At 36.2% G+C, this 27763-nt stretch overlaps 1 protein-coding gene across 1 annotated transcript in view; it reads left to right on the top strand.

The window, feature by feature from the left end:
- Positions 1–27763, top strand: part of LOC140168157 (uncharacterized) — a 61089-nt gene that overhangs the window by 5066 nt on the left and 28260 nt on the right. Inside the window, exon 2 of the mRNA XM_072191480.1 lies at positions 22040–22339. Coding sequence (XP_072047581.1) covers positions 22040–22339 — 300 coding nt within the window. The remainder of the gene's footprint in view (positions 1–22039; positions 22340–27763) is intronic.

Raw genomic sequence — 27763 nt, forward strand, 5'->3', positions numbered from 1 at the left:
CGTGAAGTGCAGAGACCGCCATCAGAAGCTCATCAGATATGACAGACGCGAGTCAAAAGTAGGCTACTGCTTTGTGAAATAAGCAATCCCGTTTTAGATTAAAATTAAACCTATAGCCCTATACCCGGTATCTTGGGAGGTTAGTTAATCAACCGGCCAAGCTCCATACGGGACTGACTACCGAAAGCTCCAAAGCTGACATCCTAAGGGGTTGTGATGGGGGAACCCCTGTTTCAGTCCTATAAGTGGCTTCGGCCGATGGTCACACTCCCTTGGTGTCTGATCATGTTGATATCCTGTTGTTGTTGTGTTGTAGCTTGTTGTTTAGTGTGTATACCTGGGAAACGGATTTACTATAGGCCTACCCACTCGCTGCCACCAACATGTGTAAGAGTATACTCATAGCATGGTAGGGAGAGTGGTTTTGCAAAACACTGATCACCCCTAAAAGCCTTAGTATACGATTTTGATCAAATTTTAATTTGGTTATTCTTTGCCACACTCATAGAAATTGTTCGTTGGCATTACTCAGTAAGTTGATGTAAGTCGTTGCGTCAACTTTCCGAGTAATGCCAACGCGTACAATTTTGAGTAACACTGACTCGATTTCATTATTATGTTGGTCGCACTCATTTGCACTTACTTTATTGAGTTGTTACAACTCAGAATATAAAACTAGCCTAGGTTTATAGCATAATTTTCTAGAGGTGTGCTATAGTATACAAAATTTTGCACTGATTACAAAAATAAATATTTGAATACTGCTAATTGTGCAGAAAATGACCAATTACGTGAATTAAGTAACAAAGTACCAAATTGGTATAACTCAAAACAATAAGTACCAGTAACTTAATATGAACCGAGTTACATCAACTTACATGTTGAGTTACAATAACTCAACTAATTGGTTCTTTGAACCTTGTTTATTTTTCTAAGTTCCCTGAACTTGAATTCAGAAGTTGGCATTACTTAAAAAGTTGACGCAACGACTTACATCAACTTTTAAGTAATGCCAACAAAGTTGATTAGTTGACGGAACTTTTTGAGCTTTTTCAGCATTTTTTAAGTTCGGATAACTAAAATGAATTTTGTTTTGGCAACTTTTACACTATGTTTGGCAACTTACTCCTTTTAAATTGCGCCAACAAGGCGAATTTCTATGAGTGCAAATATTATAAGATATTATTATACTAGTAACAACTGTCAGGAAAATTTCCTGGTCATTTTACATGATTATGACTATAATAAGAAAAATGAAAGAAAACTCATGCACTTCCTATATCTTAGCCGCTTAAACTGGGGTATGGGGGATTTGAATTCATAAGTATGACTTTAAAGCCATAATGTGTGATTTTGCGCCACAGCAACGCCCTCAATTTTTCTCGAATTTCCACTTTTTGCATGATTGTCAGGCGCGTAGCAAGCGGGGGACAGGGTGGACGAAGTCCATGGGCCCCGAGGGTTCAGGGGCCCCGAGCACAAAAGCGAAAATTAAATAAGGGCTGATAATGGAGAGCAGGGCCGGGTTTTTATACCATTGGGCCAGATGGGCCCGGGTCCAGGGCCCCCAAAATTTGGGGGCCCAAAATTGCCCTATGCATTTTTCTTTTAACCCCAATAACGGCATGTTTTTGGTCAAAATAGGGCAAAATTGTAAAAATTTCCGCGCTTCGCGCGCATTCAAATAGCAAAATTCATGTTGATCTGGGGCCAATATAGTCTTAAAATTAAATTGAACAAAATATGTTAGTCCCCCTTTAGTTAAACCAAAACTTGGCCACTGACTTGAGTGCACATGCCTTCCTCGGCACGTGAGTTCGGGGCCTCCAAATTTTGGCCTGGCCCAGGGCCCCCATAAGGTAGGCTAAATCCCGCCTGGTTAAAAGGGCCCGTACTTCTCCTTGTCCATGGGCCCCTGATGTTCTTGCTACGCCCCTGATGATTGTAATGCCAATGGTGTACTAAAATACCATGTGAAAGACAGCCTGAAGTGCTTTAATTATTTAGTTCCTATATTACATCCGGAGATCTCCGGTATTATTCGGAATTCACCGATCAAGTGCTTGCTAACACGTCTCGTGAATAAATAAATGTAGATATTTATATAGCGCTTTATGCCATAAACAGCCTCAAAGCGCTTTACATTTATTCCGCCGTCATTAGAATATGTCGGAACCACGTTTGCAGCCTGCAGGGTCCATCAGTACAACGACTGTGACTACCCCTAACAGCTTCCCATTGCACCTGGGTGGGGTGAGACAAGCGAGGCAAAGCGCCTTGCCCAAGGGCGCAACACGGTGGTGGGACGGGGAATCGAACCCACGCACGTCGATCAAGCTCTCGGATTATGAGTCCAAGGCCGTAACCACTGAGCCACCGTGCCCAAGCTGAATGTCAGCTCATGTGTAATGTATTGAATCAGTGGCGTATAAATTGTGTGCATATCGCTATTCATCGTACGTCTTATATAATACGTCCAAGCTGCATGATGCTCCGCGCAATAATACATGTAATATGATCGGTGAGCCAATGCACGCATTGTAGGCGCTGGAATGAAATTTAATTTAATGTTTTACCTCATTTAGGGTTTGGCTCGAAATTAAAAGGGTACCGTAAAATGGGGTAACTTTGGGCACTTTTCAGAGTTTTTAAACCACTGCTTCCAAACAAAACCCATTACATTTCTAATTATCTCTTTTTTATGATATTATGGTTCCCTTCTACACCTTAAAATTGATTTGATAATTTTGTAAGGGTACCCTAGGGGTTAAAAAATAGTCTGACCAAAGTTACCCCGCATTTGGGGCAACTTTGGCCAGAGTATTCCATGAAGAAATCATTACATTCCATGAAGAAGAAAAATCAAAAATGTTGATCTTCGCTGTATATGGGCAAGTTGTTATTTTTTGTGACATTTGACCCCTTGCAAAATTAATCAAGCACACATCCTTGCTCACAAACATCGATTTTTATTTTTTCTGAAAAAAATGTTTTTGGTCAAAAAATGAGCGACTATTATTTCTTCCAAATATATTTCTTAACAAATTGATACCAAATATGACTAAAAACAATATTGCTGTACGAAAATATGACCATTTAAAAATATATATTTGACCGACCAAAGTTACCCCGCTGATAGAATATATTCTTTATGCAAATCACACATTATTGCTTTAATTCAAACTTGCTGTAATAAAACATACAATGCATTTGGCTGAATCCAACTAAGTGTAAGTTGGGACATGTGTAAACATCACAAAATTACTGCCCAACAAAAATCAGGTTTGAAAAAAAAACAATTACCAAACTCATTTTAAAAGATCGTACATTAGAGCGTTAACACAAAAAACCCGAGACCAATATCTGAATTCTATAATTTTCTTAGGGTGTATCAAAAGTTGTCGAAAAAGCAGTTTAATATGACTTACGATAAGATAGATTTAAGATTAGCAACTATTTTAAACTGTTGTGATTTGGTAGTTCACAGCATCTTGGGAATGGTAGTGGCAGTGAACTTTTGTATATAAATCAAGCAAGTTTTCAAAGTATATGATTTGTAGAATGAACATTTGCAAAACATCAAAATATTATTTTTCAATAATATAATTATTGATTTAGATAATGAAAAAACATTTTTTTAGCTGCTTCTACCAACAATACGTCGTGTACCCAATGTCAGTGGTTCAGTTTGTATTATATTATTTTATCATTGGTATATAGGAAAGATATGTCAGTCCCTTATCGCTGATTCACCTTGGAAAGTAAGTGATCTCATATCTAGTATCATTTCCACGATTTTGGCAAAACGGAAAATGCTGTTTCTTTCGACGGGCTTTAAAGATAAGTTATTGCGTATAAGAAAAATTCCAAAATGATGCAACCGTCGTTTCTCTTGTTATCGCGGTTTTTAGATAAAGGAATTGTGTTTGTGAGGAGCCGGCCTATCCAATCTTTCATAACATTAAGTGGTAATTCTACAATGATGGACAAGGCTATAGTTAATAATGATGTAACGAATTAAAACAAAATTGAATAAAGAAACAACCAAAGCCCTTCTGACATGTTTTTGAGGAAACAAATTTATCACACCTATATGGTTTTCTACTTCACATTGAGGCCCATATCATCCAAACATTCTCATTCTGATTTGGATTCTTGAAGCAAGAAGGTTTATCACAGCAGCCCATGAGACAACGCACAACGCCCTGGTACTATGTTTTTGTTCAGTTTTTGCAAAATAGTGTAAAAGAAAACACATTTCACATGTTTCAGGCCTAAGGTTATGAGAAAAATTACTCATTTCACCTGATACCAAATCTAAATTTTATGGGTAAAGGGCATAGGCAGCGGACGGGGGTGCATGTTTGGAAGGGGGGAGGTACCCTAAAAATCATAATGGAAGAAAAACAAAGTAATAATTGCCCTGTACACTTGCCTTTTAAGAACGAAAAAGACCGGGTAAATTGCAATATGCGCGCACAGGTCCACAAAATAGCAAAACACACCTCATTTGAGGATAAAATGGTCTAAAATTGAAAACGTCCGAACAAACCCGGAACTAAAAACGATCGTCGCCGACCCCACCCCCTAAATTCTAATGCTTACGCCGCCGCCACTAGTAAAGGGGGGGGCGAGCATGGTGCAACGAGGCTGTCAGACGTTCACACACCATATAATAGAGATCAAGTTACATAAAAAGGATGCATTTTTTCTGCTTCGTGGCTTTGGGTACTCGTAGACACGATATCCTTAATCTTCACTTCTGTTCAATGTTGATGTCGGGGAAACCCCGGAAGACATTGCTTGTAATGAAGAAAGTCACAGTGATCCCAACAAACCAATATAAACTAGAAGCATACACTTGATATGAACTTGTGGAGCATATTGTTAGCGCCAGTACGATATCAAACTTTTCTTGCATTTTGTTTGTTTAAAAATATGATAGAATGTGGGCCTCGTGCAAGAGTGAACAGAGAATCAATTTATCAACGGAACGAGTTTCCCAGGTTAAAGAAAATATTAAACAAATAAAAACAGACAGTCTTAACGAAAACACCCTACTCGACACCCACTGTTATTAGCATGATTAGGGTTAATAAACACGCGCATGCATTTACGGGGTTTTCCCGGGATTTCCCCTCCCAGCATGTCCCAGGTACACACTTTTCATTTAGTCACACATCTGGTGGTCTGTATTAACAGTGTAAGACTTTCATCTATATAAAATGCGCGGCATCTCACTGGTATGGCATTACTCCTAATCTCCCTCAAACATTTATTTCTACAGAGTAAAAGTATAGCTAAAATTGTTTTTGAGTGTCAGAGAACAATTTTATAACATGATTAAAAAAATGCTAATTTTGAATTTTAACTAATTACCTGTCTGTCAACTCTAAAGAGTATAGTGCATCGTTAAAAAAATGTCTATATGATATAATCTTATTAAAACAAGTTAGGAAGTGGTTTTTTATGGGATAGCAAGTGCTTTCACGAAACTGCAGATCACAGTGACTGCTGATAGTTCACAGTGCTTTCCAAGAAAATGGGAAAAATGAGGTATAAAACAGGAAGAAGAAAAGGCGGAAGTGTAGACTTGATCAACTCTTCGTCCTTACCTTTTCTGCTATGTTACCGATATTGCATGCTATGTTATGCTCAATATTTCTGTACATATTTTGTTATCATGATTATGGTCAGAATTTGTTTGTCGGACTGGCTGGCTCATGAAAGGAAAAGTGGGAGGGTAAAGACCACTGAAAGCTAAATGCATCCCTGGTTATAACTGATTTTGGTAAATGATAAAGCAATATTTATTGCAATTTCATGCAGGCTTTAGTTATGAAGTATGCCACTAAAGATAATATGACCTTAGAAGAATGCAGGTCATTACAATGAAGTTGAGTGCAATTATATATTATAGGCATAACTATACAGGCATAATGCTTGAATTGCTTATATATCTATGTGAAAGAAAGACAGGAAATATTCACTGTTATCTGCTGAAGAAAGCAAGAAACCATGCATATCTATATACTGAAGATAGCAATAAAACATTTACTGCTTTTTTTTGAGAAGATATCAAGAAACCACTCAGTGCTATTTACTGAAGATATAATTAAGAAAACATTCAAAGCTTTCCTGAGATGATAGGACAACATTCACTGCTGTCTACTGAAAATAACAAGAAAATATCCACTGCTTACTATTGAAGATATTAATAAAACATTCACTGCTTTCTTGAGAAGATAGCAAGACGACATTCACTACTGAAGATAGCAACAAAATACTCACTGTTATCTACTGAAGATACCAATAAAACATTCACTGCTATCTACTGAAGATAGCAAGAAAATAGTCACTGCTATCTACTGAAAATGACTAGAAAACATGCACTGCTATCTATTGAAGATAGCAAGAAAATATTCACTGCTATCTACTGAAGATAGCAAGAAAATAGTCACTACTATCTACCGAAGATAGCAAGAAAATATTCGCTGCTATCTACTGAACATACCAAGAAAATATTCACTGCTATCTACTGAAGATAGCAAGAAAATATTCACTGCTCTCTACTGAAGATAGCAAGAAAATATTCACTGCTATCTACTGAAGATAGCAAGAAAATATTCACTGCTATCTACTAAAGATAGCAAGAAATATTCACTGCTATCTACTGAAGTACTGAAGATACCAAGACAAAATACACTCCTATCTACTGAAGATAGCATGAAAACATTCACTGCTATCTACTGAAGATAGCAAGAAAATATTCACTGCTCTCTACTGAAGATAGTAAGAAAATATTCACTGCTATCTACTGAAGATAGCAAGAAAATATGCACTGCTATCTACTAAAGATAGCAAGAAATATTCACTGCTATCTACTGAAGTACTGAAGATACCAAGACAAAATTCACTCCTATCTACTGAAGATAGCATGAAAACATTCACTGCTATCTACTGAAGATAGCAAGACAAAATTCACTGCTATCTACTGAAGATAGCATGAAAACATTCACTGCTATCTACTGAAGATAGCAAGAAAATATTCACTGCTATCTACCGAAGATAGCAAGAAAATAGCCACTGCTATCTACTGAAGATAGCAAGAAAATAGTCACTGTTATCTACTGAAGATAGCAAGAAAATATTCAATGCTATCTACTGAAGATAACAAGAAAATATTCACTGTTATCTACTGAAGATAGCAAGAAAATATTCACATCTACTGAAGATTGCAAGAAAATATTCACTGCTATCTACTGAAGATAGCAAGAAAATATTCACTACTATCTACTGAAAATAGCAAGAAAATAGTCACTGCTATCTACTGAAGATAGCAAGAAAATATTCACTGCTATATGCTGAAGATAGCAAGAAAATATTCACTGCTATGTACTGAAAACAGCAAGAAAATATTCACTGCTATCTACTGAAGATAACAAGAAGTCATTCACTGTTATCTACTGAAGATAGCAAGAAAATATTCACTGCTATCTACTGAAGATAACAAGAAAACATTCACTTTCTTGAGAAGATACCAAGATACCACTTACTGCTATCTAATGAACTGATGAAGATAGTAAGAAAACTACTGCCTTCTTGAGATGATGTCTACATGTATAAATATGTCCAAGGACTTAAAGTAAATCTAGGGGAGGAGAGGAGGAGTAGGAAAAGCTAAGAGGATAAAAGAAAATGGAAATAGAAGAAGAAAAAATGGGCAGAAGAGAAAATAGAATAGAGAGGAGAAAAAAATCTTCTTTGAGGAAATCGACCACCCGGAGTAATGAGGCTAGCTACACATCTCATTGCATAGGAATGAGGATTGGAAATTAGGTACAGGTTGATGGTCCGAAGGGTCGCTAACACAAATGAGCCCAATCAGGCGGCTTCACCGCGTAGTTGGCAACACTGGCTAGCTCAATAAAGCTTTGTCGTGACTTTTCATACTCGTGTGTACCATGTTCAACTTCAGCTTTCCAGACAATATATTATCACGCCTTTGTAAAACATAATAGCTTATCATTATTTAATCAATTCCATTCATATTAAGATGAAAAGACTTCAATTAAGAGTGTAGAGTAAAGATTGTTGATGTATTCCACATGTTAACGGGTTATGGGTTCTCACGCGGTTGGTAAAAAGCTAAGAAATCTGTATAATATCGGTCTCTGTTCACTCTCTGTTAATGTCCTTACGGGTGATTTACCTTTTTGATACGCCTCTGGCGAAAAGTCATCTGTTCGTCCATCACACATTGTTCGTCCATCACACATGTTTCTGTTAGTTTATGATTTATTTATGATTTTATGATTAATTTTATATATTATATATTACTGGCGCGGCTGATTTGGTGGTGTTAGTCCGGGGTCATTACTAATCATACTAATATTGCCTGGGCAGTGGTAGTTACCAGTTCAAGTCTATGTAGTTCTTTTCCAAGTATGCTCCCAAGCATATTTCCAGAAATTCCCTTTGAAATTCTAAAATATTTCGTTATTTATTTTGTTGAAATATTAAGGATATCATTATTTATTTCCACATGATTTTTCCGGTGGGGGGATAGCAAAACAGTTTGGCCTATTATTGTCATAACTCAATAACTACAATATAGGGCCTACTCGTATACATATGGAATGTAAATATGGCCAGTAACTTCCCCTACTCATTTTGCATAAATAAACTGCATTATTTAAGGAATCGGATAACAACGTTTGCTCAGTATTTTTTGTGGGACCTGAGAGCACATCAGACCATATCGAATTGCATTCTGAATACGAGGACATCTGATATCAAATAATTTTGATTTTTTGAAACCTCAAGCAAAATGACCAAAACTGACAAAATATGACATGAAGGCTCCGACTCAGCTTAAAGGAGAATTTCGTGATTTCCACAGCCTCACACCCCCTACTTTACTCAAAAAGAGTTGAAATTTTTATACCAATGGAAACCTCTGGAACGAAATTGCAACTCGCAAACGCAAAATCGGAATCAACTGAAATTTTGGGTATAAGCTTTTTTCGTAGATATCTACTGAAAAAATATCAGGAAAAGAGGATACTATAGGATCACGAAATTCATTTCAAGATTTCTTCCAAATTTGACTCTGTTCCATTGAAAAATAAAATCTGAAAAATCGGTGCAGCGCACTCTTATCACATTGAAATGGAAGTCGGGTGTTTCAGGCTTTTTAAAATGTTTTATTTCAGACTTTTTGTTCTCGTGGTATAAATAGCAATAAGGTAGTAAATAGCAATGTCTGCCTAAAGCAGAATTTCAAATAATATTAAAACCTAGGCCTACTCATATACAGTTTGGAAAGATTCCATTTCGACTTTCTCTGAAAATATTATATAGGCCTAACAAGATAATTGCTATGTTCCAAAATTCAAAACCACTACATTTAGTAAACGTATTATTGATTTTTGTAGTACAACTCATTTATCAAACGGTTCAGTTAAACGAAATAACTATCAAATTAGTGTCAGGTGACTGCTGCAAATCATTTCCATGAGCAAAAAACAATAATATAAATTATAATGATGCTGCAGTGATTAAATAATGATAAATTGGTTCAACTGTAGTTGCCGAAATGCGTCGGTGTATGAAATTAACGCGAGTGCTGTGCTGTACACAGTGAACATAAGGAACCGTTCACGCCGGGTGGGAGTTTTAAGGGGGGACTGATGATCCGAATTTTTTTAGGGGTCTTGAGGGGGAATCAGATTTTTTTTATTTGAACCATGAGGGGATGTTAAGTTTTAAATGGAAAAAAGGGGGACCATATAAGGGGGAATCCGAAATTTTTTTTGTTTTCGTAAGGAGGGAACACGACATTTTTTGTCGATTTTATTTTTGGTCAAAACTCCCACTCGCCCTGGTAAATATTGAACGGTCCCTTAGTGCAGTGAAACCATTTTGATTTTGTTATTCTGTGCCAAAAATTAGTAAATAGTATTGGTAACAATGAGGTAAAATTAAAGAAACCCCACTTACTATCTTGACCAGGAATGGGGATGTGTCTCAATTAAGATATTAATTCCGATTCCAATAAAGTTTTAAGTTTCATGAGATAAGTATAAACATGGCAAATATGCCCAAAAAGTATGTTTATAAATATAGCAATTGGTGGTTTCTTGCTTTCTTCAGTGGATAACAGTTTTCTTGTTATCTTCGGTAAATATATAGCAGTGGATGTTTTTGCTATCTTCAGTAGACAGCAATCGGCGTTTCTTGCTATTATATATAGATATCAGCGACTATTTTCTTGCTATCTTCAGTAGATAACAGTAATGATTTCTTGTTATCTTACGTAATTATATAGCAGTGAATGTTTTCTTGCAATCTCTAGTAGATAATAGTAAATCTGTTCTTGCTATCTTCGGTATACAACATTGAATGCTTTCTCGCTAACCTCAGTAGATAACAGTGGATGTTTTCTTGCGATCTTCAGAATATTAAGTAGTGGCTATTTTGCTAACTTCAGATAGCAGTGAATGGTTTATTGCTATCTTCAGTAGATAGCAGTATTTTTTTCTTGCTATCTTCTGATAGCAGGATTTTGACTAATTTGTGTAAATATTTATTTCTTGCCTGTAGAACATTTATTTTTGTCAGTACAGTTGTATACATTATTATTTGTAAAGATATTTCTAATGTATTTAGGACCGGATACCTTTATATACCATATAAACTCTCCATTGGGGGAATTGAACTGACTGAAGTGATACATGTAGCAGTGAATGTTTTCTTGCTATATTCAGTAGACAATAGTGAATGTTTTGCTATCTTCAATAGATAGCAGTAAATACTTTTTTGCTATCTTCAGTAGATAGAAGTGAATATTTTCTTCCTGTCTTCAGTAGATAGCAGTGAATATTTTCTTGTTATCTTCAGTAGATAGCAGTGAATGTTTACTTAATATCGAGTACATAGCTGTGAATATTTTCTTACTATCTTTAGTAGATAGCAGTGAATATTTTCTAGATATCTTCAGTAGATAGCAGTAAATATTTTCTTGATATCTTCAGTAGATAGCAATGACTATTTTCTTGCTATTTTCAATAGACAGTAGTGAATATGTTCTTGCTATCTGCAGTAGATAGCAATATTTTCTTGCCATCTTCAATAGATAGCAGTGGATATTTACTTACTATCTTCAGTAAATAGCAGTGAATGCTTTCTTGCTATTTTCAGTAGATAGCAGTGAATAATTTCTTGATATCTTTGGTAGATAGTAATGAATATTTTGTTCCTATCTTCAGTAGACGAAAGTGAATGTTTTTTGCTAACAGTATATAGCAGTTATGCTTTCTTGATATCTTCAGTTGATAGCAATGACTATTTTCAGTAGATAGCAATGAATATTTTCTTGCTATCTTCAGTAGACAGTAGTGAATATTTTCTTGCCATCTTCAATAGATAGCAGTGGATATTTACTTACTATCTTCAGTAAATAGCAGTGAATGCTTTCTTGATATTTTCAGTAGATAGCAGTGAATATTTTCTTGATATTTTCAGTAGATAGCAATGAATATTTCTGCTATATTCAGTAGACAAAAGTGAATGTTTTTGCTATCTTCAATAGATTGCATTGAATATTTTCTTGCTATCTTCAGTAGATAGCAGTGAATATTTTCTTCCTATCTTCAGTAGATAGCAGTGAATATTTTCTTGCTATCTTCAGTAGATAGCAGTGAATGTTTACTTAATATCGACTACATAGCTGTGAATATTTTCTATCTTTAGTAGATAGCAGTGAATATTTTCTAGCTATCTTCAGTAGATAGCAGTAAATATCTTCTTGATATCTTCAGAAGATAGCAATGACTATTTTCTTGCTATCTTCAGTAGACAGTAGTGAATATTTCCTCTTCAGAAGATAGCAATGACTGTTTTCTTGCTACATTGAAGAGTACATAGTGAATATTTTCTTACTATCTTTAGTAGATAGCAGTGATTATTTTCTAGCTTCTTCAGTAGATAGCAGTAAATATTTTCTTGATATCTTCAGTAGATAGCAATGAATATTTTCTTGCTATCTTCAGTAGACAGTAGTGAATATTTTCTTGCTATCTGCAGTAGATAGCAATATTTTCGTGTCATCTTCAATAGATAGCAGTGGATATTTACTTACTATCTGCAGTAAATAGTAGTGAATGCATTATTACTATTTTCAGTTGATAGCAGTGAATAATTTCTTGCTATCTTTGGTAGATAGTAATGAATATTTTGTTCCTATCTTCACCCAGCAAACACAAAACGTTTTCGATATCATTCGCAAAAGGTTATAAAAGGTCAGAAAACGTTTAAATGTCGGGTTATGTAAAGGGTATATTAAGTGTATAAAACGTTCTCATAACCTTCAAAAACATTTTGTGATAATCTACTGCTGAGCAAACAAAAATGTTTTACAGAAATGTTTAAATGTCGGGTTATATAAAGGGTATAAAAAACGTTTTAATAACGTTCCAAAAACATTCTTGAAAACTTGATACAAAACATTCTAAACAGAATGTTATTTTGGGGTTGAAAAAATATTTTGCGAAAAATGTTTGCCCAAAATATTTGCAATAACGTTTTAAAAACGTTTTCATGACCTTTATATAACCCGACATTTAAATGTTATTAAAAGGTTTTGAAAAACATTTTAAGAACATTTCTGTGTTTGCTGGGTTCAAATATTTTAACATGTTATTTAAGTATTGACAAAATATTTGGCAAAAATGTTGGCAAAATAGTTTACAATAACATTTTTTGAAAACATTAAAAAAATATTGTTGTAGTGTGTTTTCATACAAAACGTTTTAAAACGTTATCATGACCTTCATATAACCCGACATTTTAATGTTATTAAAACGTTTAACCTAAACCAAAAGCCAAAATATAACTTTAATATTTAAAACGTTTTTAAAACGTTTTTGTGTTTGCTGGGCAAAAGTGAATGTATTTTGCTAACAGTATATAGCAGTTATGCTTTCTTGCTATCTTCAGTTGATAGCAGCGAATGCTTTCTTGCTAGATATTAGTGAATGTTTTATCTTCAGTAGAAAGCAGTGAATGTTTTCTTGCTATCATTCAGTAGATAGTGAATATTTTCTTTGCTATCTTCAGTAAAAAGCAGTATTTTCTTGCTTATTTAAGTAGATGGCAGTGAATGTTTTCTTGATATCTTCAGTAGATAGCAAATATTTTCTTGCCATCTTCAGAGATATCATTATTTTCTTGCTCATTTAAGTAGATAGTAGTAGATATATTCTAACCATCTTCAGTAGATAGCAGTGAGTGTTTTATTACTATATCAGTAGATAGCAGTGAATGATTTTTGCTATTTTCAGTATTCTTGTTATCTTCAGTAGATAGCAGTGAATGTTTTCTTGCTATTCTCAGTAGATAGCAGTGAATATTTTCTTCCTATCTTCAGTAGATAGCAGTGAATATTTTCTTCTTATCTTCAATAGATAGCAGTGCATGTTTTCTTGCTATCTTCAGTAGATAGCAATGAATATTTTCTTACTATCTTCAGTAGACAAAGGCGAATGTTTTTGCTAACGTTGCTAGCTAGCAGTTACCAGTATGGTTTCTTGCTATCTTCAGCTGATAGCAGCGAACGTTTTCTTGCTATTTTCAGTAGATACCAGTGAATATTCTCTTGCTATCTTCAGTAGATAGCAGTGAATATTTTCTTTCTATCTTCAGAAGACAAAAGTGCATGTTTTTGCTATCTTCAGTATAAGGAGTGAATGGTTTCTTTTTCTTGCTATCGTCCGTAGATATCCGTGAAGGTGAATATTGTCTTGCTATCTTCAGAAGATAGCAGTATTTTCTTTCCTATTTAAGTAGATAGTAGTAGATATATTCTAACCATCTTCAGTAGATAGCAGTGAATGTTTTTTTTGCTATTTTCAGTAGATACCAGTGTATATTCTCTTGTTATCATAGATAGCAGTGAACATGGTGAATATTTCTTTTCTATCTTCAGAAGACAAAAGTGCATGTTTTTGCTATCTTCAGTAGATAGCAGTGAATATTTTCTTACTATCTTTAGTAGTTGAATGATTTCTTGCTATCCTCAGTATTTGAGAGATATTAATTTTTGTCATTAGATGTATACATTATTAGATTTTAAAGATATTTCCAATGTATATAAGGCCGGGGGCCGGCCTTATAAATTTACTAATGAGGGGATTGAACTGAGAGAACTGATACATGTAGCAGTAAATGTTTCTTGGTATTCAGTGGGCCACAGTGAATGTTTCTTTGTTATCTTCAGTAGATAGCAGTGAATGTTTTCTTGATATCTTCAGTGGATAGCAGTGATTATTTTCTTTTTATCTTCAGTAGAAAGCAGTGAATATTTTCTTGCTATCGTCAATAGATAGCAGTGAACGTTTTCTTGCTATTCTCAGTAGATAGCAGTGAATATTTTCTTACTATCTTCAGTAGACAAAAGTGAATGTTTTTGCTAACTTCAGTATATAGCAGTTATGGTGTCTTGCTATCTTCAGTTGATAGCAGCGAATGTTTTTTTGTTACTATCTTAGAGGTGAATGGTTTTTTGTTATCTTCAGTAGATAGCAGCGAATATTTTCTTGCTATCTTCAGTAGATAGCAGTATTTCTTATTCTTAGTCAGTGGGAGTGGTTCTAGTTCGTATACACATTTTTGATTGGACAATCGCAAGATTTCGGGTGCCGTTTATCAGGCCGTAGACGACCCCACGTCATCATGCGTCTTGATAATGCCTTACACGCTTGTAGAGGTGCGCGTATGTATCGCGATGTATGCGTAGACTAGTGCGGAATACGCGACGCGCTAGCAGTACGCGCAACAGAATACGTGAAGTTGTAAACAAGTTTCGTTCATTTTATAATGAGGGAGTTTTTATGACGGCAACTTAGTTTTTGCTTTAAAAAATTGTTTACAGTTATTAAAATAATATTTAACTGACTAAGAATGAGAATAAACGATAGGAATTTTTATTTTGCCTATCCTCTACCTATGATAGACGACAGGCAGGTCCAATATTTTTATCGTAGTGGATACCGGCTGCGCCGGCATCCACTACTCAAAATATTGGACCTGCCTGTCGTCTATCACACGGTAGAGGATAGGCAAAATAAAATTCCTATCGTTTATTCTCTAACTAACTTAAGTACAAGTATGGGTCTATGTACACGGGACCGACGACTTGACGTCCCTTCCGAAGGACGGAGTACTTTCATGATTCATTTACCCAATTCTATTATGTATACCATTGGGAGAGCGCGAGCGGAAGTTTGAATTTAATCTGCAGATATTGCCAATTAATTTTCCATCGCTGAGACGGGGCATCATGCACCAAAGGCAAGTATAGGCCTATCCTTCCTATAATCTTTAGGTCAAAAGCTGCCATAAAACAGCAAGGTATGTTCGGCTCAAATTCGATATTACCTTCAAACATTTCTAAAGGACGGGTATAGACTCCTGCTCAAATGTGTAACTAAGACCGAATATAAGAGTATAATTAAGTTGACATATTTTCATTTATCATGTTTATAATAGCCTATATCATTAATTACACGCTGTGACAATCATTACACTAATTGCAATTTAATTGATGACTAAAAATAGGAAAGAAATGATGACAACTCGATAAAAACATGTGCTTTTTATTACAGTAATAATTGTTTTAATAATTAAACATAAATTAGTACATGAAATAATGATGTATGACATCGAATATAATGTTGTCATTCAAAAAAGCTGGTGTTTTTTTTGTAACATGTAAATGATAGGCCTAATTAAAAGATAAATTCGAAAGTTTGGCTTCACGTTATGCACGTATAATCAATTAAAAACTACGCACACGCAATGCAACTCTTAATAAGTTGGTGAAAGTAGGCCTACTTCATGTGCAATTCCAGTTGAAATTCATACACCCCTATATGGAAGACATTACCTTAATCTCCCACACAGAGAAGTGTACATTTCAAATGGAGTCACCCATTCTGGTAATCCAATAGAGGTTATCCACGTTACCAGATTAGTCGACTACAGATCCGTCGGATAACGCTTTTTCAATGGGAAATGAACTTTGCTGCTTGGATGATGTCACGGTGAGGTTAGCATTTATTCCGTATTGAAATGCGTCTTCCGACGGATCTGCACTCGACCGGCCTCTTAAGACGCTGCAACGCGCTGGTTCCCGTATTCCACATTCAAACCAATTCAATGCACGACCTCGGAGTTACTTGCCTGACTTAGGCGGACTATTTTGAAACAGTCATGGTTGCACAATGCAGGTACTTCTTTTGAAAATCCTAAACAAGGTACCGGTATGCAGTCGCTGATAGGATTCCGGGGATAGGATATGCATCTTATAGAATACGGATAACCTATTTTGAAATTCACATGCATTCCCTGTATCCCCGCACAGAGGGGTGTACATTTCAAATGGAATCACCCATTCTGGTAACCCTATTTGAAATTCACATTCCCTGAGTGGAAGATTAAGGTCATGTCTTCCACAAGGGATGAATGGATTTCAACTGGACGAGCCCGATGTCCCATGATGCCACATAAATGTACATGTGGCAAAATTTTGAGGAACGTAGCGATTAATCATGTTTACTAAAATCTGTTTTTTCATAAATTGGTGCAGCTGCCACGTGCTGTATGAATAGATAATACTAGGTCTATCTTAATCTATCGAATTAGGCCTATCTAATAATTTAAACTGATTTTTTGTACACAATAATTGCATATACCGTATTTTACACGTCCTTATCACTGAAGGAATCGGAAGAGCGTGGCTCAGTGGTTAGATTTCTCGCGTATGGTGCATGAGGTCCCGGTTTGAGTACCGGCGGTGCGGTGGAACACTTGCATGGATATTTATTGGTAAAAAGCCTGAATTCAACAGAATAAATTTAGACTTACGCTTTCCCCATGGTTCATTTAAAGTGCGGTAACGAATCATGAGAGAATTCCGTCCTTCAGTAGGTCGTCGGTCCCGTACAGAAGAGCCATACCCGTTTTGTATCTCGCAGTCAGTTCCGAGAAGAGTTGGGTGTTCCAACCCACTCCGGTGTTCAAATAGAGCCCAATGGAAATAAGCTTTACAGGAGGCTTTTCTTGGTTGTCCAGGAATGTCAAAGCCGAAAAAAAAAAAAAAAATAAAATAAAAGAAGAATCATTAGGAAGATCAAATAAAGACGGTGCAAGACAAAGACACCATAATAGAAAACAAGACTGTAATGTGCAGACAAGACATCACGAGATACTTTAAAGGCCATAAATTTAATGCCGGAATTCACAGTCATTGCTCTTCGTCACCACATGTTCTGAATCTCCCAACATTGGTGGGTGATGAGGAAACGGGAGAGAATAATGTGGAATGGGAATATTGAGGCAACACTAATATTATAATTCTTCTTAGTTTCAAGTGACTCAAATAACAAAATAAATTTTTATGGGGAAAAGACGAAAAAGAATTTCCCGGCCAATTGAATCACTATCACTATTAAGAAATACTGTACACATGGTACATGCATGTAAATCTTCGAGCTCCAAAAATATTAATTGAAATTTGGTATTTTACACTATTTAAGGCGAGAGGGATAGCCATATCTTTCCAGGTGTAGGTTGTAGCCATATTTAAATCGACACCCTGCACTTAAGGGATGGGGTATGAACGTTTGGACGGTATTTATTGTGGGACATTAGAGCACATCAGACATATCGAATTGCATTCTGAATACGAAGAATGTCCTTCTGATATCAAATAATTTTGATTTTTGAAATTCGCAATGTAATACACATTTTATGGCAAATCATTAAAAATTGATATTTTTGATATTTAACAGTACTTGAAGTAAACTTTATAAATCTGATGATTTATACTTAAAGTGTATGTAGGTGGGATGAAAAGCCGACGATCAATTGAAAATTCGAAAATTCGATACGTCTGAGGTGCTCTCATGTCCCACAAAAAATACTGTCGAAACGCCATAAACGCTCATTCTACATCCCTTAAGTATTTTTGAGTTAATCTGTTCATGATCAATTTGTTCTGCGACAGGTGTATCATAGAGAAACTTCGTCATAAACATTAATTTGAGCAATTGTGATTATTCTGGTATGAAGCTTTATTTCAGTTGGTTTGGGAATAACACATTCATTGCCAACATTTGCCAATAATCTAAACTGTAGATTGAGATTCATTGAAATTGGAGCAGAATTCTATGATTTTCACATATCGATGTTGCTGAGCATGATGCTAAATTGTCATATCTCAATAATTCATGCTACGAATTTTTCGGCAATTGTTTTCCAAGGCAATACATTTTTTGATAATTTTGTAACCTTTCTGACTTTGACTATAAATAAACCTGAGAAAAAATGGGACATAATGGCTTCGCTTTCACGTTGGATCCGGAATAATTTATATAACGCTATACGACATAATAATTATGCTCAATATTACTAAGGATATGCCTGCTAAAATACTGACATTTAGGAATTAACGAAATAATAGAAATACAAAATAACAGAAGTATTGTTTCTTATGTATACTGTAGCTTTCTTTTGAAAAATGTCAGTCGTGTGGATGTCAGTAACCACCTGGTTGTGAGACAAAGACGGATTCAATAGTAGCGCCCTCATTATCATTTAGACTGCTGTGGGGGAAATCCCTAAATAAAAATGTGCATGTGCAGGTGGGATGCGTTTGTGGGAAAACAAACAAAGTCACGCTTTATACGTCCCCACAAATGTTTTTTTTAGAGTCACAGTATAATGTATATTTGCATTATGATAAATTGATAGAATTCTTGTGAAATTTGGTGAACACCTTACAAAACTTTTTTAAATCTATAATTTTGCTTCTTCCAACTTTAATTTAACAAGTGATGTATAGAACTTGCAAAGCTAAAGGCCAAAATCAGTCGCAATGCATAATGGCATGGCTCTTGGTGGCGCTGGGGCGACTTTTGAGGGGGGGGGCAGATGATGGTGGATGCGATATCGGCATTTTTGACGTCGCCATTGGATTAACACATAAGGCCATATAAAATTAGGGTACATGTAGGGAATATGAGACGGTAGGGAATACGAGACACTTTTTTTTCCAGCCCGCTGTGGTCAAGTGAGATCACTCAGTGATTGAAATACCGCCATCTACTGTTCAGTTGCTACGTATACTATAGCTGTTGTCGTGAATTTGAGTCACACAATTCATTTTCGCTGAGAAAATCACCAATTTACTGACAAGGGTAGAAAAATGCCACCTAAAAAGTGGTCTGATGTAAAAATAGGGTTTTCAGAGAATGTACTGGTGCAAAAATAGTAACATGTCAGGAGCTAGATTAGATGCATTTTGTGAAGTCTTGGGGGTTGGTATTATCGTACATCGGTGTGTGTTTTGAATACACAGTGTATATTGTGCATATAGACCGTTTTTTGCACTATGGTGACCAATAATTTGTGTAGGGAATATGAGACAGTCAAAATGGCTGACTGGTTTATTTACTTTCGGGTATTGATTTGTGGTATATTTGCTTAGCTGACTTGTTTTATGTTATATTAAAAGTTATTTTAGTTGTAATGAATGACATATTACTGGACAATGCAATACTTCTGGTATTAAAAGTAACCACTAAACACTTTGTGTAGGGAATATGAGACAGTCAAAATGGCTGACTGGTTTATTTACTTATATAAACACTAAACACTTCCCAAACGTGTCAAATACACATAGAATCAAAGGAAATAGTTGACTTGCTAATATTTTTCCTTCAAAGTAGCTTTGCAATACAAAAAAGTTGTCCAGACAATAGTGTCTCATTTTCCCTACACTGTAGGGAATATGGGACGATTTATGATGACGTCATTTGTTGCATATATCTGCCTGACCAAATGTTGGTTGACCTTAATTTTTTGACATATTAAAGTTGAAAGTATATGGAAAACAAATAACAAACTTTGTCTCGTGTGAATTACTTAATTTTTTGGAAAAATAGCAAAATGTGCTTAACGTTCTCATATTCCCTACATGTACCCTAATATTTTGGTTCTCGTCCAGAGGATTTTCATGAATTGATGAGGGAGGGAGGTGTTTTTTTTTTTTTTTTTCAATGTAAAATCAGCAGTGCCAGTAGTTTTCGGTCTTTTCCAACAGTGCTTGAGGAAACGATGAGGCACTTTTTTTTTTTGCAAATGTGAGATTCTGAGGGATAAACCCCCTAGAGTACCACAAAAAGACTTGGAAGTGATCCTTGTTCTCTAATAAACTTATTTATATGTATGAAAAATTCATAAATCATTCCAAAGTCTAAAATAATTGAAAAATCTAAAAAAAAAAAAAATCTGACAAATCCCAGAAATTGAGGAGGAGGGACGAGAACCAAAACATTAATTTTATACGGCCTAATCATGAAATCTTCACGAACAATTCTAAATTTGTTATGTGGTGTAAAAGCAAAATTATCTTACTCTAAAACTGTCGGGGTACGAAGATGTAGGCCTACCACACTGCATGTATGTTAATTTTCCATTTGTAATTGCTAACCGTGTAAGTTGAATGGGGCTATCAGCCCTGTATCTTCGCCAGCCTCGTACGTCACGTATTGCGCTTCCTACGCCGCCTGGGGGGTTCTCAGAAGGTAGGCCCTCACTATTAACCACATTGACTTAACGATAGGTTAGACCTATCGAATGTGTTTCATCGGCCCTCAGACATGGGTTCGATTCAGGGCCTATAATAGGTACACTGTAAATTGGCCAGAACACATAGAACGCGTTCATTAATGTAACGGTTTTTTAACACATGACACGTGTTCAACTTATTTAGAGAACACTAGTGTTAATGTAGAGAACACAGGTGTTATTACCTCAGAACACTAGTGTAACATGTTCTAATCCTTTAAACTCTGGTGTTCAAAATTACTATTTATGAACACCTCGGACACATGAAAGAAATGTAACGGTTTTTTAACACATGACACGTGTTCAAACATTGATCATTCAGAATGCTGGTGTTCAACCTTTATTTATACATTTTAAAAATCTCATTACTCGACAATAAACAAATGCATGGTAGTATAAACAAGATAATGGCGGTGTTCCGAAGAATTCCGATGAAATCAGAGAGTTTTCACCTAAGGCAAGCCCAAGGCTCGAACCCTCGCCGATCGTATCTCCTGGACGACAGCGCAACGCATTAATTGCTCGGCCATCTGCACCCTCTTGTGTCTCTCCGATGCTTGTTCATCGCTGTCAACAGATATACGGGCTCCGAGTCGCTCCCAAAGTTGCCCCGAATATCATTATTCCCTAAATCCTTCGAATTTACTCTCACTATCATCCCATTTGTCTTGAAAAAGACAGTTTGGAATAGCGTTTCCCGGGAGCGTTTCCACGTTGCATCGCCATTGTTGTTGTTGTTACTTATATCCCTCCTTCAAAGGAGCACCGTGTATTTCTTGCTGACACGTCGCAGCTCTCCAACACCTCTGTCTGCTCATGCGTTCCATTTTTGAACACCAGTATTCAATATAATCATTCAGAACACTTGTGACACGTCTGATCAATACTGTGTGTTCTACATTATACTAAAAGAACACTAATGTGGAAGGCTTATCATATTTTCAAATACACTAGTGTTCTAAAGAGACAATTATGAACACCTCGGACGCGTCTGAGAAGCGTCATGTGTTCGGGAACATTTGCAGTGTAGGCCTACCGTTATATGGTGTAGGCATCAGTCTGCCAGGGTTTCCTGCAAATTGCATTTTTCGGCTACTTTTGAGCGATCAATTTATTGGTAGATCCGAACTTAATCCGAGATTTCATCCTTGCACCTTTTGCTTAACATAACATTATTAGTGGCAAATCATCTTTAGTATCCTACTAGAACAGTTTATTTTTTATTGAAATGCTATATAGCGTACTCCGTCTTCTCTTGCATAAAGAAGTTCTAAAGTTTTTTCCGGTTTGGCTGGTTACCGGCTAGTTTTGACATACGGTGTATAATTATATTGGGCTTTTCTTACAGCATTTCCACATCCATCAACATCTCCTGTACGAGGACACCACCCCGGCCTCCGCAACCCGCACACCTTGGCGACCATCAGACCCGCCATCAGGCACCGCCGCGCAATGAGGATGACGGCATCTCATGAAGAGCAATTGTCGCGAAGATCTGCTGGTGCAGCAGCAGCAGCTGGTGCTACTGCAGCAACCTCGGAAGTAGGAGCGCCGATGTCGAGAAGAGATCTGATGGAATACTACCAGCAGCGGCGACAGTATCAGCAGCATTTAGCAACAACATCGGGCAGTAAAAGGGGAAGAAATGGTAAGTTGCGATGCAGAAATTCATAGATTCATTAATATTTTGTGATTATTATATAATTAAGATTCCCACAAATAGCACTTCAAATGTGATTTGTAGCAGCGAATCCCACTGTCTGTTTGAGTAAAGTTGACATAGGCGTAGATCGGGGGGGGGGGTGAATCCCCAATATTTTGCCAGGGGATGGTCCATACAATCATCCCCCGCCATGTTGACGCATGTATGTGGGTTTCTGAGCAAATTAACCTCATATTTGGCCATTTTAGCCTAAAAAGTGCCATTTTTTTGTGTCAGCCGGGAACATCTTCAACTACTCCCTGTTAGGCCTACAACATGGTTATTTCAAATTGTCTGATGACGGACACCATAAAAACTCAAAATACCATGTACCTATGAATGATATGAAAACTAGTGGCACAGATCTCAGGTCTGGGTGTCTGGCTGGTGCGGACCATTGCATTGCAATTTGGCTCAGCCCTGCCCTGAACAGGTGTTTTTCATATTTTTTTCCGCAACAACCGTAGACCGTCACAGTTGGAATGTGTACGCCCTCTTTAGTGGCAATGAAGACATTTTATGCAAATTAAAAAGTTTTTGTTGGTTTCATAACATTTTCACACTTGGTGAGCAAATTACACATGCGGGACAATGGTCACGTATGCCTATCTGTTCAATTAGCTTAGATTCTTGAATTTTTAAGATATTTGAAAAAATAAAAACTTGTGTCCAAAGTCATCAAAGAAAAGTGTTAGCACAGCCTTAGACCTAACGTGATTTATACTTTTAAAATTCCCAAGTTCAATTTAAAACCCCATTTCTTTTCAATTTTGCCTCATTTTGGGCAGTTACTTGGGTCCACCGAAAGGGTTCGCGACCTTTTTACAAATCGAGTGGGACGGTCCATTCTCAACTTAGGGCATAGACCCTATCCAATTTAGCAAAACAATCTGTCCACCAATCTGTCCTGCCATTTCAATTGTTATACCGTTTCCGGTTATTGGATAGGTTCTATAGGTGCATGATGATGGTCCACCGGTTTTTGTTACACGAAATTACATGGCGCAAGTACGTTTTATGCATAACATTATTCTAAACAAGGACATTAACATTATGGATTTCGTTCTCATTTCAACTGGTTTACAATGTAAATTCAGTTTTGTTTAATACTACCATTCCTTCCCAAGAATATCAGCATTTGCTTGACATTTTCAGATACAGTAACTTTACAAGCTGAATGTTTTCTGTAACCTGATTGTTTTAAATAATATTTTCTTGTATAAAAGTTCTTTTGTTTCACAGTTTTTTCAGTTTGTATTCAACAAACAAAACAAAATAACAAATTGAAAATAAAATTGTGTAGTTTTATATTAGGCCTATAGGCCTATACCTTCTCAGACCCATTCTCAGACCCATTCGCACAATAAATAAATAAATAAATAAATAAATAAATAAATAAATAAATAAATAAATAAATAAATAAATAAATAAATAAATACACAAGGAATGTATTTAAATAAGCTGGGCCTATTTTAGAAAACCTTAGTTCCCATAAATAATAACGTAATGTTTCGACAGTAGGGTTTCAACACTAATTAGGCATACTGGCAAATATTTTGCTGGACATTCGTCCCCATTGCTCTAAATGGATTGATTCCAAAAAGTTTATGGTACCCGACGTTCTACGGCTTTTTATAAAAAAATATCGCGGAAAAAGACCAAAATTGAAAAGAAATGGGGTTTTAAATTGAACTTTAGAATTTGAAAAGTATAAATCACGTTAGGTCTAAGGCTGTGCTAACACTTTTCTTTGATGACTTTGACCACAATTTTTATATTTTTTCAAATATCTTAAAAATTCAAGAATCTAAGCTAATTGAACAGACAGTAGTACTTAAAAAGAATAGTGTTGCGTTGGAATCCTCTGCGTTGGAATAGTAGAAAACGTAGAATCATCGTCTTTTGGAAAGTTGCTAACATGTGAAAAAGTAGGCCACACTTTGCCTGTTTGTTTGCTTCAAGTGTCTTCGCCTGGTTCCAAATCGCTTAGAAACATTTCTTCTTTGATTTAACAATTTGAATGTTATGTTAACTTGACTTATCCCTGAAGGTGTCGTGCAAATCATTTACTAGTTTTGAAATTAATCTTCATACTCTGTTTAAGGCAGGTCGGAGGGGAGAATGACGTAGCGGTATATTTATACTCAACTAATTATTGAGAGAAATAAAGCTGACACACAAGAAGAATGCTATGGGTTCTATAAAGGAGATCCCAAGGCTTGATATAAGGGGGTGTCATTTCCGCCCCATGTGCATGATTTGATAATAGTTTTTTGTATAATCTTCATACTTGCTATGGAGAAAAATATACATGTTATATTGAAAAGATGTTTTTTATAGGGGAAAATACGTTTTTGGTGATTTTGTTCATTATGGACCAAAACGTATTATTTTTACACAGGGCTAGTATTTGTTTCCTCGAATTAAGTTCCTGAACGACGACCCTTTGAAAATCACCAGAATGTGACTGTCTTAAGATTTTTGTGCGTTTTTTTTTTTTTTACAAACAGTTTCTAGTATTTTGTGGTGTTGTACTCCGATTGAAAATACTAGCTTTAGAATTGTTTACATGTATAGTCCTAACCGTTGCCATGGAAACAACAATTTCACTAATTTATTATAATTTGATGGTAAATGAGCACAAATGCGTCCGAATAGGCCTAAACAGAAAACGATGAAATTACAAAGATAGTTTACTACTAGCATATCATATGTTACCATTCACATTATGTGTGTTTAGATGGGAGAATTGACGAAAAAGGGTAACGAAAGGAAAAATCGCGCTTCGGAGGGGGGGTGTATCAAGTAGGCCTAAAGTTACAGCTTTTACAACACACCGGAAACTTACATGATGATGAGAGCGGATTTTCAGGATAACGAATGTTTAGTTAAATGGGCTGAAAGCCAAATTAATTGTATGCTCAATAAATGTTGGTTAACCCGATTACGTCCTTTATAACACCCGGTTATGTAAATGACTTCCGAGGGAAGTCGAGTTCAAGTTGAAGATCCCAATTTTCTTTCACCTTGGCCAATTTCTGGCTTATTACCAAGATCGGATTTCACGTTTTACACATCGTGGTGCACTGTCATCTTCATCACGATCACCGTGATCACTAACTAGCCGTGGGTCAACACTCTTAAATCATGAAAATGGTCATTTTAAACTGACCCTAAGTGTGGTCATTTTTGACCCAAAAGGGGTAATTTTCTTTATCGTCCCATTTTAGCATCAAATGACCCTTAAACATAGTCATTTTTGACCCCAATAGGTTATCTAAACCAGATTACACCTTGTCCTGAACATGTTGAAAGTTGAGAAACTTTCCAGTTCTGACAGCTATGACATTGATAATGGACAAGGTTGAATAATCGCATTGATCATCCAAATCCAAATACCTACGTGCCCTCTTACACAATTATATTGACATCTCATGCATAAAATTAGAATGCGGTCATCACAACTCCCTTCCGATAGCAATATGTTGGCATGATGGTGATGGTGACCATGATGATGATGCTAGTATATCGATGTTGTTGATCATTCATGATGATGATGTCAGTGCTGCTGCTGATGTTATTGATGATGTCGACAAGGATGAATATTTGAATTTGACGTTGTTGATGTTGATGATGATGTCGATCATGATGATGTTGTTGTTGACGATGTTATTGATGGTGATGATGATGTTGTTCTTCTTCCTGCATGTTGTTGTTGTTGTTGATTTGATGCTGCATGTTGTTGATGTATGTTGATGATGATGATGTCGATTTAATGATGATGATGTTGTTGTTGACGATGATGTTATTGATGGTGATGATGATGTTGTTGATGTTCTTCTTCCAGTTTTTGCTGTTGTTGATAATTATGATGCTACATGTTGTTGTTGTTGTTGATGATGATGTCGATGCTTCTGGTGCTAATGAATAGCAAAAGCTGGCTAATTGTATATGGAACGAAAAGACAGAATTAACATATGATTAAAGTCACAAAAAAAGAAAGAAAGGCATGCAAGTCCCAACAAATCAAGTTAAAAATATTTTTTATTTATTAGCCAGGCCCAATAGTACTTTTCCATAGTGACCAAAATTATTGGGGTGGGGGGGAGGGCAGGACCACTGGTAGGTTGCGGTGATGGTTTCATGTGATGTGATTATGGCGAACTCTTTCCTTTCACCCTAGTTAGGTGAAAAAGTTCAATCTGGTGACCACTCTCTGGCTAGTAAGGTTTGACGATTGATTCGACTTCTATGGACCATTTAGAAAAAAAATAGCCACCATGTCGCTCGCGAAAATCCCGGCATTTTTCGCTAGAGGCCAAAATCCAAAATGGCCGCCGCCACCATTTTGAAAATTTAAGTTTTGAACCAGAGCACCTATAATCATACACAAAGACACTTTTTCGGATATGTCGAGTACAAGGATTCCGATTCTGACATTAGTTTGACATTACGGCATCATTTTCACCCAGAAATCCAAGATGGTGGCCGGCACCATCTTGAAAGATTTAGTTTTGAACAAGTGGACCTAAAATCGTGTACAAAGACACTTTTTTGGATAAGTCGACCACAAGGATTTCAAATTTGACATTACTTGGACATTACGAACTCATATTTACCCAGAAATCCAAGATGGTGGCTGCCGGCGTCATCTTGAAAAAAATAAGTTTTGAACCAGATTACCTAAAAACGTGTACAAAGACACTTTTTCCGGTAAGTCGACCCCAAGAAATCCGAATCTGACATTAATTTGACGTTATAACATAATTTTGCCCAGAAATCCAAGATGGCCCCTATTTGGTAGAGCGTAAATGTGATTTTTGAATGAGAGCAGAAGCATAAGTGTGTCATTTCCGCCTTATCTGGGGTTCATGTCCCTTATACACACTAAAAACTACGGGGTTATATTTTCCGTGGTCATTTTGAATTGACCACGTTTGGGGTTGTTTTGACCCCGTAAGGGGGTTGTACTGTTTTAATTTGACCACATTCACGAGGTCATTTTAACCACGACGAACGTGGTCAAAAACTTCGGGGTCATTTTGCCGATACTGTCGCGCATTGATATCAGTTTCAATGTTCAGCTTTGAAAATCTCAATTCATAAATGAGTTTAAACATGAGCTGTAATTAATGTTTTTTGATTATTAAATATAGCTAATTTTTTGACCGACGTTGCCCAATTTTACAACTTTAAAATGACTTGCATTTCGGAACTATTTGCACGTACGGTGTGCACCGGCTTCCCGCGTCACCAGCGCCATATTTGTTCTGATTGTGCAGCTCAGCGGATTGTCGTGTGTCTGCATGATGGAATATGAAAAGTTACTTGGGAAAGTGGGACTGCAAGGATGCAAGGATAGACCCTTGT

This window comes from Amphiura filiformis, chromosome 13 (assembly GCF_039555335.1).
Source record: "Amphiura filiformis chromosome 13, Afil_fr2py, whole genome shotgun sequence".
NCBI lineage: Eukaryota > Metazoa > Echinodermata > Ophiuroidea > Amphilepidida > Amphiuridae > Amphiura > Amphiura filiformis.